Source organism: Castor canadensis, chromosome 14, assembly GCF_047511655.1.
Source record: "Castor canadensis chromosome 14, mCasCan1.hap1v2, whole genome shotgun sequence".
Taxonomy (NCBI): Eukaryota; Metazoa; Chordata; class Mammalia; order Rodentia; family Castoridae; genus Castor; species Castor canadensis.
Window position 1 is genome coordinate 68,359,179 of NC_133399.1, and position 13,687 is coordinate 68,372,865.

Sequence of the window (13,687 nt, forward strand, 5' to 3'; positions counted from 1 at the left end):
AAAATAATTGTGAGGCTCTGTGGGGGCCATTCCTGAAAAGTCTGACTGTTGTGTAAGAGGGTCTATAAAAATATATAGACTAAATACATAGGGCTTTCTTCCTGTCTACTACTAATTGTAATGGCAACAAAGAAATACCTAATTAAAAGTCAGCAGCAAGACTCCCAGGACACTTTATCATTGATCCTGATAATCCTTAATGATAATATAGGGCTCACCACCTAAGAGAAAAGTGCTGACCTACAGAATGAGCCCTTCTCAGCTGAGAATCTCACCCCTTTCACAATATCTGAATCTCTGACTGTAGGAGGGACTCTGAGCAGGTCAGTTGAGATCTGAAAATAATTCCAAAAATTAACAATTCATAAGTCTTATATAATTTTTATTATAGTAAAGTTATAATTTTTCAATTCTATATTGTTGTTGTTAATCTTTACTGTACCTAGTTGATAAGTTAAACTTCATCAGAGGCATGTATGCAAAGAGAAAACATGGTGCATATAAGAATATGGTTTCAGGCATTCATGGAGAAAGTGGAGGATCTTGAAATGTATCCCCCAAAGATAAAGGGGGACTGTTGTAATTTGAAATTAAAAGAAACCACCACTGATTGCACTCATTTACCAGAGAAAAACAATCCTGAAAAACGTACTTTTACCTCACAATACTGTTTGCCTTAACAGAGGAATGATACTAAAGTCTGCATTCCTTCCCATGGAAAGGCTCCAGAGTCAGAAACAGACAGCTGTGAAAATCTGTACCAGAAAAGCATTTTCCTTCTAATTTCACAGCCCTGGAAAACGAAGAACTTCGTGCTGTACTTTTTAGGACACAGTAGTCATTAGCACTTTGCAGATGGGCATTATAACTTGGCCTTGACCGCTATAAGAAGGGTACTTTTTTTTTTTAATGCCTTAAATGCTGCATCCATCACACCTTTGCATTAAAGTCCTCAAACTCCATACTAGGATCCTGATAAAAATGAGCATTGTGAAAGACTAGGAGATACAACTAAATTTAGAAGTTAAACCAACACTCTCTCTGCCACTGGTTTCCAACTCATGCCACTGGACTCACTAAACCATGCAAATATTAAAAATGAAAACCACCCTTCTCCCCAGGTTGGCTTTATAATCACAGGCTTGGCATAGTGTAAGTCTGGACGCCAGTCACCCCATGGGGCCAGGTTTTGCTATGATGTTCCAAAGCACTGAGATTTCAGTCTTTACTGATTTGGTAATATCCAGAGAGGAAGGGGAAGCATCTGAAGTTATTTTTACTTTTACAGGTCTTCTGGCTGTACAGGGTGAATAGTAGGGTGGATCAAGTATTGTCTGGAGCCCTTCAGGATCTTTTTTTTTTTTTTTTCATGGCCTCATTTCCGTCTTCCTGTTGCTAGGAAGGAGAGTTAAGCATGAGAAACTCCTGTTTACAATACTGGACCATCCTGTCCAGAACAAGGCTCTCTTCAAAAGAGTCGGATTCCCTTCACTCACTGTACTTTGGATGCCCCACTCTTTCAGACCAAATCGCCCTTCCCTGAATATTCTCAAATTGCTATTTACTTGCCTAAGTCATAAAAATACCACTCTCATTTAAACATTTCATCATGGCTCAGAATCTCCATGGGGACACCCAGGGAAACCCAAGTACTTATTTTTGTATTTGAAACCACCTCTTGGAATCTCACCAAGCCTTAGATTGGAAGGCATCTCTCATCTCTCACCCAAGCCTCTCTTATCCCTTTAAGCCCGGTACTAGTTCTGCAAATAAGAGTTTGAATGTTATATACATTTTTAAACTCCCTTCACACTACTAACTTACTTAATCTTATATAACTGTCTATCAATCTGGTATATTTTCCAGAATCTGGTATATTTCCGAGACACCTCTTTTAATGTAAAAAAACTCTCTTAAATTTTGCTTGGTCTTTGTTCTTTGAACTACATACAGAACAACAAATAAACAAAGGCTTTAGGGTGAAAGGCAAACTGGCTCTTGACTTCTCTCCAGTACAACAGAAAAATCCTTTGGCCCAGCATATTAAAATTTGAAACACAGCCTTCAATTATCAATAGTTAATTTCCTGTCACTCTTTAAGGGTTTAATATTTAAATTGAAATCTATTTAGTTTGAATTCTGCAGAGTGGAGAAAACAAGTCAGTCCCATTCTGAAGCTTCCAGCCTGTTCAGTGCAAGGTGCTATTCAGCTTGAACTAAAATAAAATCAGGTTTTGTCAAAAGCAAACCTGGAAAAACAGCTGGGAGAGAAAGTCAGTCTGTTGTGCTTCATTTTAATTTCTCTGAACAGTAGTGCTAATGAAAAAGTTATTGCACCAGGCTTGGACCATGCTGTAAATCTGGCATGCCACAATAATTGTAAGGCAATTGCCAGCATTTTCTCAGAAAATGTTCTTGAAATAATTTCTGATCACACATCTGCTACCCATTTGACACTCATTCCTCAGGACTTTAGTTCATCTATTGGGGGGCTGTTGCCTTGAAGGAACCCCCCCACCCCGACCATCTGCTGCAATGGGATGCCAAGGTGGCACTGAGTGCCTCTAGTAATTCCATCCTATGGTCTGCAAATTATCTCTGTGGAGGACCAGCCTGCAGCCCAGATGGATGCTGAATTAGTCAACCTCTTGGAGCTGAGGACAGATTTACATTCCGGGCCCTGCAATCTGCTGGGCTATTATTTTTCTTCATTCCCTCAGCAAACAGAATTTTGGAAGGAAAAAAAAAATGTAATTTGAGACTTGGTATCCTTGCTTCTCCAGAGTTATTTATTTTCTATCCAGATGCGTCAGATATGCCACCCTCATGAATCTTTTGGTAATAGTGATTCCTCTGAATCACCACCCACAGCTTGAAAACACCACGGACTCCTAAGAATGGATCCACTTGTGACCATGTTGGGTGTAAAAAGACTCACTCATGGCAAGACTGGGGATGGAGGTCGGAGGATATTAGGACCGTTTCTCTACTCCACAATGCAGATTAGTGACTTCACGCAGGGTTTCCTTCTACAATCATTAGCATAAATTGATCCTCACACTCTTCACCTTTGTCAATGGAGATCTCCGCAGTTGCAGATGGCAGAGGCACAGGGAAGTTGTGTCATTTCCCAGGGTCACCTATCCGAAGGCTGCAAAACCCAGGATTCCGACACCCCCGCTCCCCAACACACACCGCTCCCAGTAGTGGCCAGGCCAAGACGCAGTAAATTTCACGCGCAGGGTGGGTTTGCTGCGTCTGGGAGTAACTCAAAAGATCAAAGGCTTGGCCTGATGTTGGAGGTGGGGACAAGGGCACGGAGTAGGGCGCAGTTCCAAGAGGCTGTTGCCTCGATTAAAAAACAACAACAACAAAAAAAACAAACTCGTGTCGGGCGGCGTGCTTCCTTCCTTTCCGTGACCCATGAACTAGGTTGGCGGGCGCCAAGGGCGTGGGCATGTGGACCCAGCACGAGGCGGGAAAGCGCGGCCATCCAGCAGGAATTCCCCACGCAGGTTTGGGGGATCACTACCCCTTCAACCCTCACCAGGCACCAAACTCAGACTTTCGCGAGACAAGTGAGGAAGAAAGACTTCAAATTAAAACACAGTTTTGATGAATATACTCGAACAGCGTTCAGAAAAACATTTCCAAGTGCCACTAGAGTCTACAACGTCCCGTAAATAACACACTCTCCGGTGTCAACGCTGATTTGGGACACGTAGGGTGAAGGACACACTGCAACCTCCGACCCCAGATCGCCCTCCTACAGAAAGTAGAAAGGGGGTCACGCCGCGCCCCGCGGGGTCAATCAACCCAGTTTCTAGGATTTAGAATGAGAAGCCCTTCGCTCTCAGTCCGGCCCGCTGCCCCTTCAAGACCACCCTGGCAATGCGTGGCCAAGCGACATTACCCGAAATTCAAACTCCCTCCCCAATCCCTGATCCTTGCTTTCTTCATTCACACCTCCCCCCCATTCCCCCCCACACACACTTCCAAGAAACTCCGGCGACTCCTTAGCACGTGTTTCAAAGGCTCTGAACGCCGGGCACCGACTTGGCAAGGCAGAGTGACACTTCGCCGCCGCGGGTCCCCTCCGCAACCGACCCCTGGCTGGCCCGACCTCAGGCTTACGTGTTAGGATCATGATGTCCGGCTGGTCCTTGCACATCAAGTGCGGCGCAGGGCTGCAGGCGCGCGGAGGGGGAAATCGAGGCAGCTCGGATCCAGCGCTGGGACCCACGGTGGCCCCCGGGACACGCGCCCTCGTGGTCCTCAGCGCATCCTTGCTCGCCACTGCCAGACCTTCACCACAGCTCCAGAAAGAACAAGGGGTTTTATCGAGGTCGAGAAGACAGAGCGCTCAGGGAGCGGGGCGAGGAGCCAGGGGACGGCTGGTCCTGCTGCCAGGAAGCTCGGCCATGGCCAGGGATTGGAACGGAGCGCGCTCTCCAAGGCGGCCGCAGCGCACTGCCTCCCCGCACCCCGCCGCCGCGCCCTCCCGCTGGGCCCGCCCCGAGGGGTGGATCCCGACCTGGAGGAGCAGCCTCCTCGCGCGCCGGGGTCGTGGGCCGTCCTCCGGCCCCGCCCCGCGCCTCCTCCTCGCCCAGGGGGTCGCCCGCATCGGCAGCAAGGCGTCCTTAGGCTCCGCCCCTCCTCGGCCACGCCCGCCACTCATCGCCACGCCCACCGGCTCCTCGCCCCCACCCCGCACTTCCTCCCCGCGCTGGAATGTTTTGCCTCAGCCTCCACGTCTGCAGCGGGAAGCGCCTAAAAGTCGCCAAATACTGGCCTCCAGGGCAAAGGCGAAAGCCACGAAGCATTTACTCAGCGGAGATGTCCTGGTTGCACACTGGGACGCGGCGCACGTTCCCTCTTCTTGGTGGCTCAGAACACGTTTTACCCCAGTGGTTCTGCCTTTCCTTCTACTGCAGGCATCGCAAAAATACTGCGGTAATGGAGGAGTAGTTAGGTAGGGATGGATCACTGTCTCCTAATCTGTAAAATGGGAGACAAAAGTACCTGTCTTTGGGACATTCACTACTCTTTGCTAAAGCCCGCAGGGGTTTCCAGCCAGGTAGGTAATAAACGCTGCTGCAGAGGAAACGAGCTTTTATCCAGCACGCGTTAAGTCTGCTGTGTGCACGGTCACAGCCAGCGGTTTTTAAACTGGCCTTTGGACCATAGTTCAACGCAGCTCTTGGAACTGTTAGAGGCCAGGACCCAGGCTGCAGATTTAGAATCTCTGGTGTGAGGATCTGCGTTTTTTTAAGCCCCTAAGTGATTCTGAGGTAGTGACTTTGAAGTCTCCTAAGACCATAAGAAGTCTTACTTTTGAAGAGCACAATGGAATACAACCACAGAAAGGTCTTTTAAAAATCCAGACAAGAATTTCATGAAAATTTACTTTGCAGTAAATTGGTGTTCTCTGTGTTATCACTGGGCAAGGAAAACTACTGAGATAAATTCATTCAATAAATATATAAGAGCATTTACTATGTGCTAAACGCTTTTCTAGGCTGCGTGGTAGAGCAGCGAGCAAGAGACAAGCATCCCTTCTCTTGTAGAGAAGCTGCATAATTTAAAATAAAAGAGAGTATGTTCAATGAAACAGGTGAGGGAATGGAGCTGACAGAATTTGTATTTGGATAGGTCTAAATACAGATGGGAGAATTTAGTTTTGCTTAAAAGTTTAAAACGTATTGTTATTGATTTCATAGTCATGTCTATGCTTACATACCCGACTCTTCCCACCCACATATTTTCAATAAAGCAACAATAAAAACTCCAACCCCACTACTGACTCCCTAATATACTCAAACTAGAGTTGAGCACAGATTCTGTATTCCCAGAACTTTTACCTTCGTCCAGTTGCTGGGATCATCAGGAAAATCCAGGGCACATTGGGCCTCTGCCTGCTAAGAATTTACAGTCTGGTGGTGGAAGCAATAGGTGTGTATGAAAAAGAGGTGCTGGGAGGGAGGGCTGGGGAAGTGGAGACTTGACCCAGCCCTAGAAAGTGGAGCTGTCTTCTGAGGTGTGGGCACCGGAGAAAGTGTCAAAACTCCCACAGTGGCCAGTAAGGTAGAGTGTGATTCAAAAGGAAGTCAAGTAAGGACAAAAACCTCTAGTTCCCTGAATGACTATGCTAAGAATTTTTAAAACTCTTAGCAGTAATAAAACAGTGAGAACCCCTTTTAATGCAAGAAAGCATCCCACGATCAGCTTTGTGTTTTGAAAAGATCACTAAGATTGCAATGTAAACTCAGAACTTAAAACATACACCTCTCTTATTTATAAAGATTCAAACATGGCCAGGTATAATGGGGTGTGCTTATAATCCCAGCACTATGGAGGTTGAGGCAGGAGGATTGTAGTTGGTGACCAGCCTGTGCTACACAGTCTCAAAACACTGTCTCAAAGTGAAAAAACTCAAACCTTAAAAACAGAGATATTTCTGAGTATCTCTCCCAAAGCATAGTAATTTTTAGAATTGCTAATGCTCATATTTTACAAGAACATTACGGGCAAAGCTGTAATTTAATTAGGTTTCTAGGAGTCTGTATTCCAGATATCCCACTACCACTCACCATTCATCCTTCCCAAGTAAAGCATGTTAACCTTTTTCCTCTCCTTGTTCAGGCGCCATTCCTTTCTCCTTAGTTATTAATGCTGACCTCTCGGAATCTTCCTAATTCCATTACATCTCTCTGGAGGTTTGTGTTGTGTGGTTGGCTCTTAATCTAACAATACTAATAACTCCAAAAACATTTTGCTTGGTGATGCACTGGTTTGCGTTTGGCCTTCTTCCATCCTTTTGTCTATGGACAGAGCCTGTGACCAGGGCCAAACTCCAATTTTCATAGTTTTTATTCTTTCCTATTACAATAGTTGAAAGCAGGACTTTTAGAGCAGGGCACTTATTAGCTTTGTGACAAAGTATGTCATTGAGACCCTGAAAACTTTGATTTCTTCATCGTTTAAAAAGGAGGTTGTAATGGTGCATATCTTATGTTTTATGAGGACTGGGGAACTCACTAATGTTAGTTGTTAATATTTCATAGATAGTCAGTTGTCCCATAGCACCCTTGGGAATTAGTTCCAGGACTCTCTCCAAACCCCCTTGGGATACCAAAATCCTTAACTGCTCAAGTCTTTTACACAAAATGACGTAGTGTTTGCATATAACCTATGCGCTCTTCCACAAACTTTAAATCACCTCTAGATTATTTACATAACTCAATGTATATGCTACATGAACAGGTGTTATATTGGGTGGTGTATGGAATAATGAAAGAAAAAAATGAACTTGTGCAATACAGGTATGTTTTTTCCCTGAATATTTTCAATCAGTAGTCAGTGGAATCCATTGTCAGGGAAACTGTAAATATGAAGGGCTGACTGTCTCATTAAATGGGCACGTCAAATTGGAACATGAAATTCCTGTTTGAAAAATATCCAGGAGAAGGGTTGTATGTGGAGGTACATGTCTGTAACCCTAACTACCAGGAGGTGGAAGATTGCAGGACTGAAGTTTGAGGATAGTCAAGGCAGAAAGTTAGCAAGACCCTGTCTCAAAAAACAAGCCAGGTATAGTGGTATATGTCTGTAATCCTAACTATTTGAGAAGCATAAGTAGAAGGATCCCAGTCCTAGGCCTGCAGAGACAAAAAAACTGGAGACCCTTTCTGAAAGTAAAGTAAAGCAAAAAGGTCTAGGGAGCATGGCTCAAGTGGTAGAAGCACTTGCCTAGCAAAAACACAAGGCCCTAAGTTCTAACCCCAGTACTGTCAAATATATACATACATACATACAAATATCTATTTATCTATCTATATATATATATATCTATAGATATGAAGAAGATTAAAACAAGATAAAGCAACAGCTTGAGTTTAACCTTTGTGAATCTGAGGAGCCTTTACAAACTGGGGAAAAGAAGGAGTGAAAAAATCATTAAGAGTGTGGACAAATAGTTCTCTTTACTAGATGAAAGAGGGTCCCCAGGCTAGCTCAGAGTCCTTCATCTTCATTAACCATCAACTCATTACTGAGGTTTCATTTGTCTGTCATAGGCAGCTGACATTATACTGTGTTTGTCAAGTGATCTGACTTAATTAAAGCTTGGTATTAAAACTCTGGACTGTAAGAGGCAGGAGTTACCTTTGCATTGTCAATCATTTTCCCACCAGCAATCATGGTCTTCTGAAAGCTTTTTAATTCATGAGAATAAAAATCCACCCCAAATTACATGAGTTTTTGTGGTAGCTGCTGACATCAGTTATTTGTTCTCAGTGGTTGATTTCTTTGTTTCTTTCTTTTTTAAGGGCTTGACATAGGACTTGTACTGTTCTCCTCAGTGAGGCATCAGGTATCTGTAAACGATTCCCAGGGATATACCCGCCCTCTCTATTTGGAGTTTCTTCACATTTAACCTTGGTATTACCAAAGAAAGAAAAACCCTACAGCCATCTACTAAACTGCATGACAGGAGGCTCAGTGGTGAAGAGGGCAATTATTTTTTTGGTTCATACTCTAATTTTTTGGTGACTGCAGTTTGAACTCAGGACTTCATGCATTCTAGGCAGGTGCTCTCATGCTGGGTATTTTTGAGATAGTGTCTCTCAAACTATTTCCCTGGGTTGGCTTTGAACCTCCTGATTTCTTCCTCCTGAGTAGCTAAGATTACAGATGTGAGCCACTGGTGCCAGGCTTTATATACTATTTTAATGATCGAAATGAGATGTCATTGATATTGTCCAAAGACACCCTCTTGTATTTTTTCCACAATAATGTGTTATAAAACAACAACAAACAAACCTTCAAGTGTCTACAATGGCTCATTCAAGTAGTGCTCGTAAGGAAAGTCACAATGGCGTGTGAGAATCAGGGAACTTAGAACCCTTTATGAAGGTAGCCGTCACTCAGGTACCTGCTTGTTGGCATTCTCAGTGCATTTAACACTTTTCAAAAGTCCCTACATCTCTTTTTGTGTGTATTGGGGATTGAAATTATGGCCTTTCTCATCTAGGCAAGGTCTTTACCGTGAGCTACACCACCACTCCCATTTGTATATTTTTATATTAAAGCTTCCAATTTTTAGATGTTGGTAACTAATTTAAAAAAATCTAAACCCATTCCAAATAATTTCAACTTTGGGCTTCATTTAATCCTGGAGTAATTATTTCAAACCTCTGCTCTAGTTCTTTGTCACCCCTAGGAACTAAAAGACTCCTCTGCACTTGGAAAATGTTATAATATAATTTGTGTTCAATGGAATATTGTGAAATTACTGGGGAAAATAATCTTGATGTGTAATGCTCAAAGGAAACAAGACAAAGAGTTTTGAAAATAATGTTCAACAGTTTTCAATTCAGGAACATAATTCAATTTGAAATTGAATGGTTGTCTTTAAAACATTGATTTATTTTTGAGCTTCAAACTACCCCAGTCTTGTTTCTTCCCAACTCCTTACCCTAATTGGCATTTAGCTTTTTCGGAAGTTTTTGAAAGCCAAGTGCAAGGGGTGTAGAATGGAGAAAGAAGAGAGAAAGAAAATCCTTTGGCAGTGAAGTAAATTCATCCCCTTTTAATTTTACCTGGAGTACCTGTCTTGTTCAAATTAAGATGAAAGTTAATTTATTCTATTGCCTAGTTTTTAATGAGGGACAGAGATAAACAGTCTGTTTCTGCATAAACATGATATAAATACGCTTCTTTTTCTTTTATAGTTTTTACATTTATTCACATACGTATACATTGTTTGGGCCACCTCCTCACCCCCAATCTACTTTTTTGATTGAAAAATATGAACCAGCCTTGCACAGTACTTTCATCATTTAAATAAATATTTATTATACCCTAGAAAAGGCTACGTGTTGGATAAAACAAAAATATACATGAAGAGGGCTTGAGCATTTATATGATCAGCTCAAGGCCTTACAGCTAAAGAGGAGAAGACAAGACATGACACTCAGGAGTGCTGGCACCCAGTCATTCCCCCACCAAACACCCAACCTCCATTTGATCTTTGCCAATGACTACTCCAGTTCTTTCATGTGGCCTCTGACTACACAAAAATCAAGTGGAAAATAAAAAAAAAACTGTGATCATTTTTGACTCTATGAAAGCAACCAGGCTGCTTTCCCATTGGATTAACCAACTTAAAGGGTGTCTTTGATTCTTTGTCTATTCTGCTATTATCCTCAGATTTAAAAGATCTTTTTGAGCTTGTGGCTTTCATTAACAGCTGAGGGTAGACCATAATATTTTATAAGTACTAATAATATTTAATGTTTTTCTTAGAATTTAAATTTTGTGATTATAAAATATTCATTGTAAAGAGGTTAGAAAATATGGAAAAATATAAAGAAAAAATAAAGCCTCAAATCAGATGACCAGAGTTTATTGCAGATGGATAATGTTTGCATGTCTAGCCTCCCAGTCATATATAATTGAGATCATATTATATATTGTTTTGTACTACTTTATTTCACTTGATGTAGCTAAAGATTAAGATTTGTTATAGTTGCATCATTCTATCTTAAAAATATACCATGAATTAGTTAACCAATGCTACACTTTTATTTTTTCACCATTTTTTTCTTTACTAGACATTCTTACATAAAAAAATTATGCCTAAGGTGATTTCCTTGGGCAATTTTGGATTAAGATTTCAAAGGGTACTAGGATATTTGATATATATTTCTAAACTGTCATTCAGAAAGTTTTCTCCCTTTTTTTTCACTTTCTCTAGGGTTTGAATGTTCCCATTTCCCTTCACATTCATTATTGCCAGCATTATAATTTTAATTTCTATTGCTAATTCAATAAGCAAGAAATTATATTTCATTACTCTTTATATTTGCTTGGATACTAAACTGGTTGAATTTTTATTATAGTAAAATATACATAACAGAAAATTTACCATCATAACCAGTTAGTTTCTTTTTTTAAGATTTGAGTCAGTGTGTAGGCCAGGCTGGTCTTGAATTTACAATCTACCTGTCTCAGACTCCCTAGTCTGGGATTACAGGTGGCCTTCTTAGCCATTTTTAAATGTAGAGTTTAGTGGTATTAAGTTTATTCACATTGTTGTGTGGCCATTATGACTATCTACCTCCAGAACTTTTTCATCATCCCAAACTGGAGCTCAGTATCTATATAACTCCCTATTCTCTTCTCCCAGACCCTGGTAACATGGTTCCACTTTTTGTCTTTAAGAAATTGACTATTCCAGGTACTTCATACAAGTGGATTCATGCAATGTTTGCTCTTTTTGTATCTACTTTATACTGCTTATTTTCATGTTTTTAACTCAGTTATAGATATTTAATAAAATGAATTATATACAGTATATATTTAAGTTATCTATTTAATCCTACAGGGTTTTTTGATGAAACATTTTTCTCTTTTCCTACTGATTTAGTACTACATATATACTAAGGATATTAACCATTTGTCATTTGTTACAAACACTTTCACTAGTTTGTTATCTACCCTTTAAACTTGTCAACTTTTAATTTTGTTAATTTTTTGATTTTAAAAAAATAACAAGCTTCAAAGAAAATTCAAAGGTCTTATTTATTTGTTCCTTTTAATTATTAACTAAGAGTTTACATAAGTAGTTTTCTCTATATGGTTTTAAGCCAGAAATACTTAGACACAAAATCAATTAACAAAGCAAGGTCTTATAGTGCCTGGGATTGTTCACTTCATTTTTAATTATACATTGCATTATGTACTGAAAAATGATTCTAGCTGCCTTGTTTTATTTTCCCATCTCCCCTAGTATCACACAGAGATGCCTTACATAAAGGGAGATCTCTACATGGACCTGCTGCTAGGAAGCCAGCACAGCCACAGAGTAAATCAAAGACCTGGGGCACTATGTTTTTGAACAACTTTTTAACTTTCAAAGTTTTTGTAAGTGCAATGTGCGTATGTGCATGCATATATACCTCCTAATACATAAATATTGGAATATCTATACATTTTTCAAGAATTAAGTACAATGCTCAGATGGCTGTTTTCATTCTTTCACCTTATAGGAAAAAGCCATTGTTAGTTTTGCTGTCTGCCATCTTGTTTACAAAGACATTTATGTGGTTACCCCTAAACTCTGACTTTCAAAACAAATATTCAGATGCCATTCTGAAGCATCTGTAAAATAAAACTGTCCACTATAATTTTAAACGTCTGAGCAGGATCACTCATGGGTTTGTTTCTACTATGGAGATGTTTTGTGTTTGTTCAAACTATCATATGTTGCTCTTTCTTTAAGGTGGATTGGCCCTGCAATAAAGATACTGCAGGGTAGGTTTGGGCAATTGCTTGAAAAATAATAAACAGTTCCCTCTTTTCACTGCTAATTACAGCATGCTGGCCATTATCGTGTCATTTCTGGAAACCCCTACACAGGTCCAGATCATTAAGTTACTTTAATAGTCAACAGGAGAACTGAGCTGCAGCAGACCGGCAAGCTTGGCTTTTCATGCGTAACTAACTTACTCAATTATCTCTTATTGATTCAGTTGAATTAAGTTGCATTTGGGGGAAAATGCAAGGCAATGAATTACACATTTTTAAAAATAGATTTGGCAACAAGACTCATGAATTATAAAGGACTGGCATTTGAGGATTTATCAGTAGAGAAAGGACTAAATCAGATATCTCATATAGAGATTTCATTATTGAACAGGCAACTATTTCCCTACTGATTGTTGCCAACATTTTGATGGGTTAACAAAGACAATATATAAAAGGCAAAAATACAGAAGGCAAAAGATTAGAAGGACACACTAAATTTCATGACTGGATTCTCCAGGCTTCTGAATCTCCAAAAAAATTAGAAGTCTAGATACAAACTCTTGGATTACGTAAAAAAAATTATACAGATGGGATGAAAGTAAAAAGTACACAGAAAAAAAAGTACTGGGGAAAATATACTAAGGAAAAGAAAATTAGGATAGCTATATAATCAGAAATAAAAAGCTTTAATTCAAAAAGTATATTGAAGAAAGGTTCTACAAACCACTAAAAAGTTCACTTGACAAGACTATAAAGCAATTCCAAACCTATATGTCCATAATAAAATAGTCTCAAAATTTACAAAGCAAAAACTAGTAGAATTAGAGGAAGAAATGAACAAATATCACATTGGTGGGAAAGCTCAAGCGACTTCTTATAATTCTGGATAGACTGTGCAGGCAGACAAAATAAAGTCAATAGGAAAGTTTAGGTGATCACATGCAGATATCTGTACCCACCAATTAGAACATACACATTCTCAATGCTGCAATATTAAGAAAAAATAAAAGGAAAGAAACTAAAATAAAAGCACTGACCATATACTAAGCCATAAAGAAAGTAAGAAAGATCTACCTTCACTCAATGTGAGTGGGTACCATCCATTCAACTGAGGGCCCAGATAGAACAAAAAGGCAGAAGAAAGGCAAATTCTCCCTCTCTTCTGGAGTAGGGACGTCCATCTTCTCCTGCCCTTTGACGTCAGAACTCCAGGCTCTCTGTCCTTAGGACTGAGACTTGCACCAGTAGACCCCAGATTCTCAGACCTTCAGACTTGAACTGAGAGTCACGCTTCTGGTACCCCTTGTTCTTTAGCTTGCAAATGATGTATTATGAGACTCCTCAGCCTCTATAATCACGTCAGCCAATTCCCATATAA

General features: G+C 40.4%; 1 protein-coding gene across 8 annotated transcripts in view; it reads right to left on the reverse strand.

Moving 5' to 3' along the window:
* The window catches only part of Dlc1 (DLC1 Rho GTPase activating protein), a 359,328-nt gene that overhangs the window by 35,482 nt on the left and 310,159 nt on the right, over positions 1 to 13,687 (reverse strand). Inside the window, exon 1 of one of the 8 annotated variants that reach the window (XM_020167597.2) lies at positions 4,135 to 4,493. The exons of the other annotated variants lie outside the window; for them this stretch is intronic. Coding sequence (XP_020023186.1) covers positions 4,135 to 4,171 — 37 coding nt within the window. The 5' untranslated portion in view covers positions 4,172 to 4,493. Of the gene's footprint in view, positions 1 to 4,134; positions 4,494 to 13,687 lie in introns of those variants that run through there. 8 annotated transcript variants of the gene reach the window in all.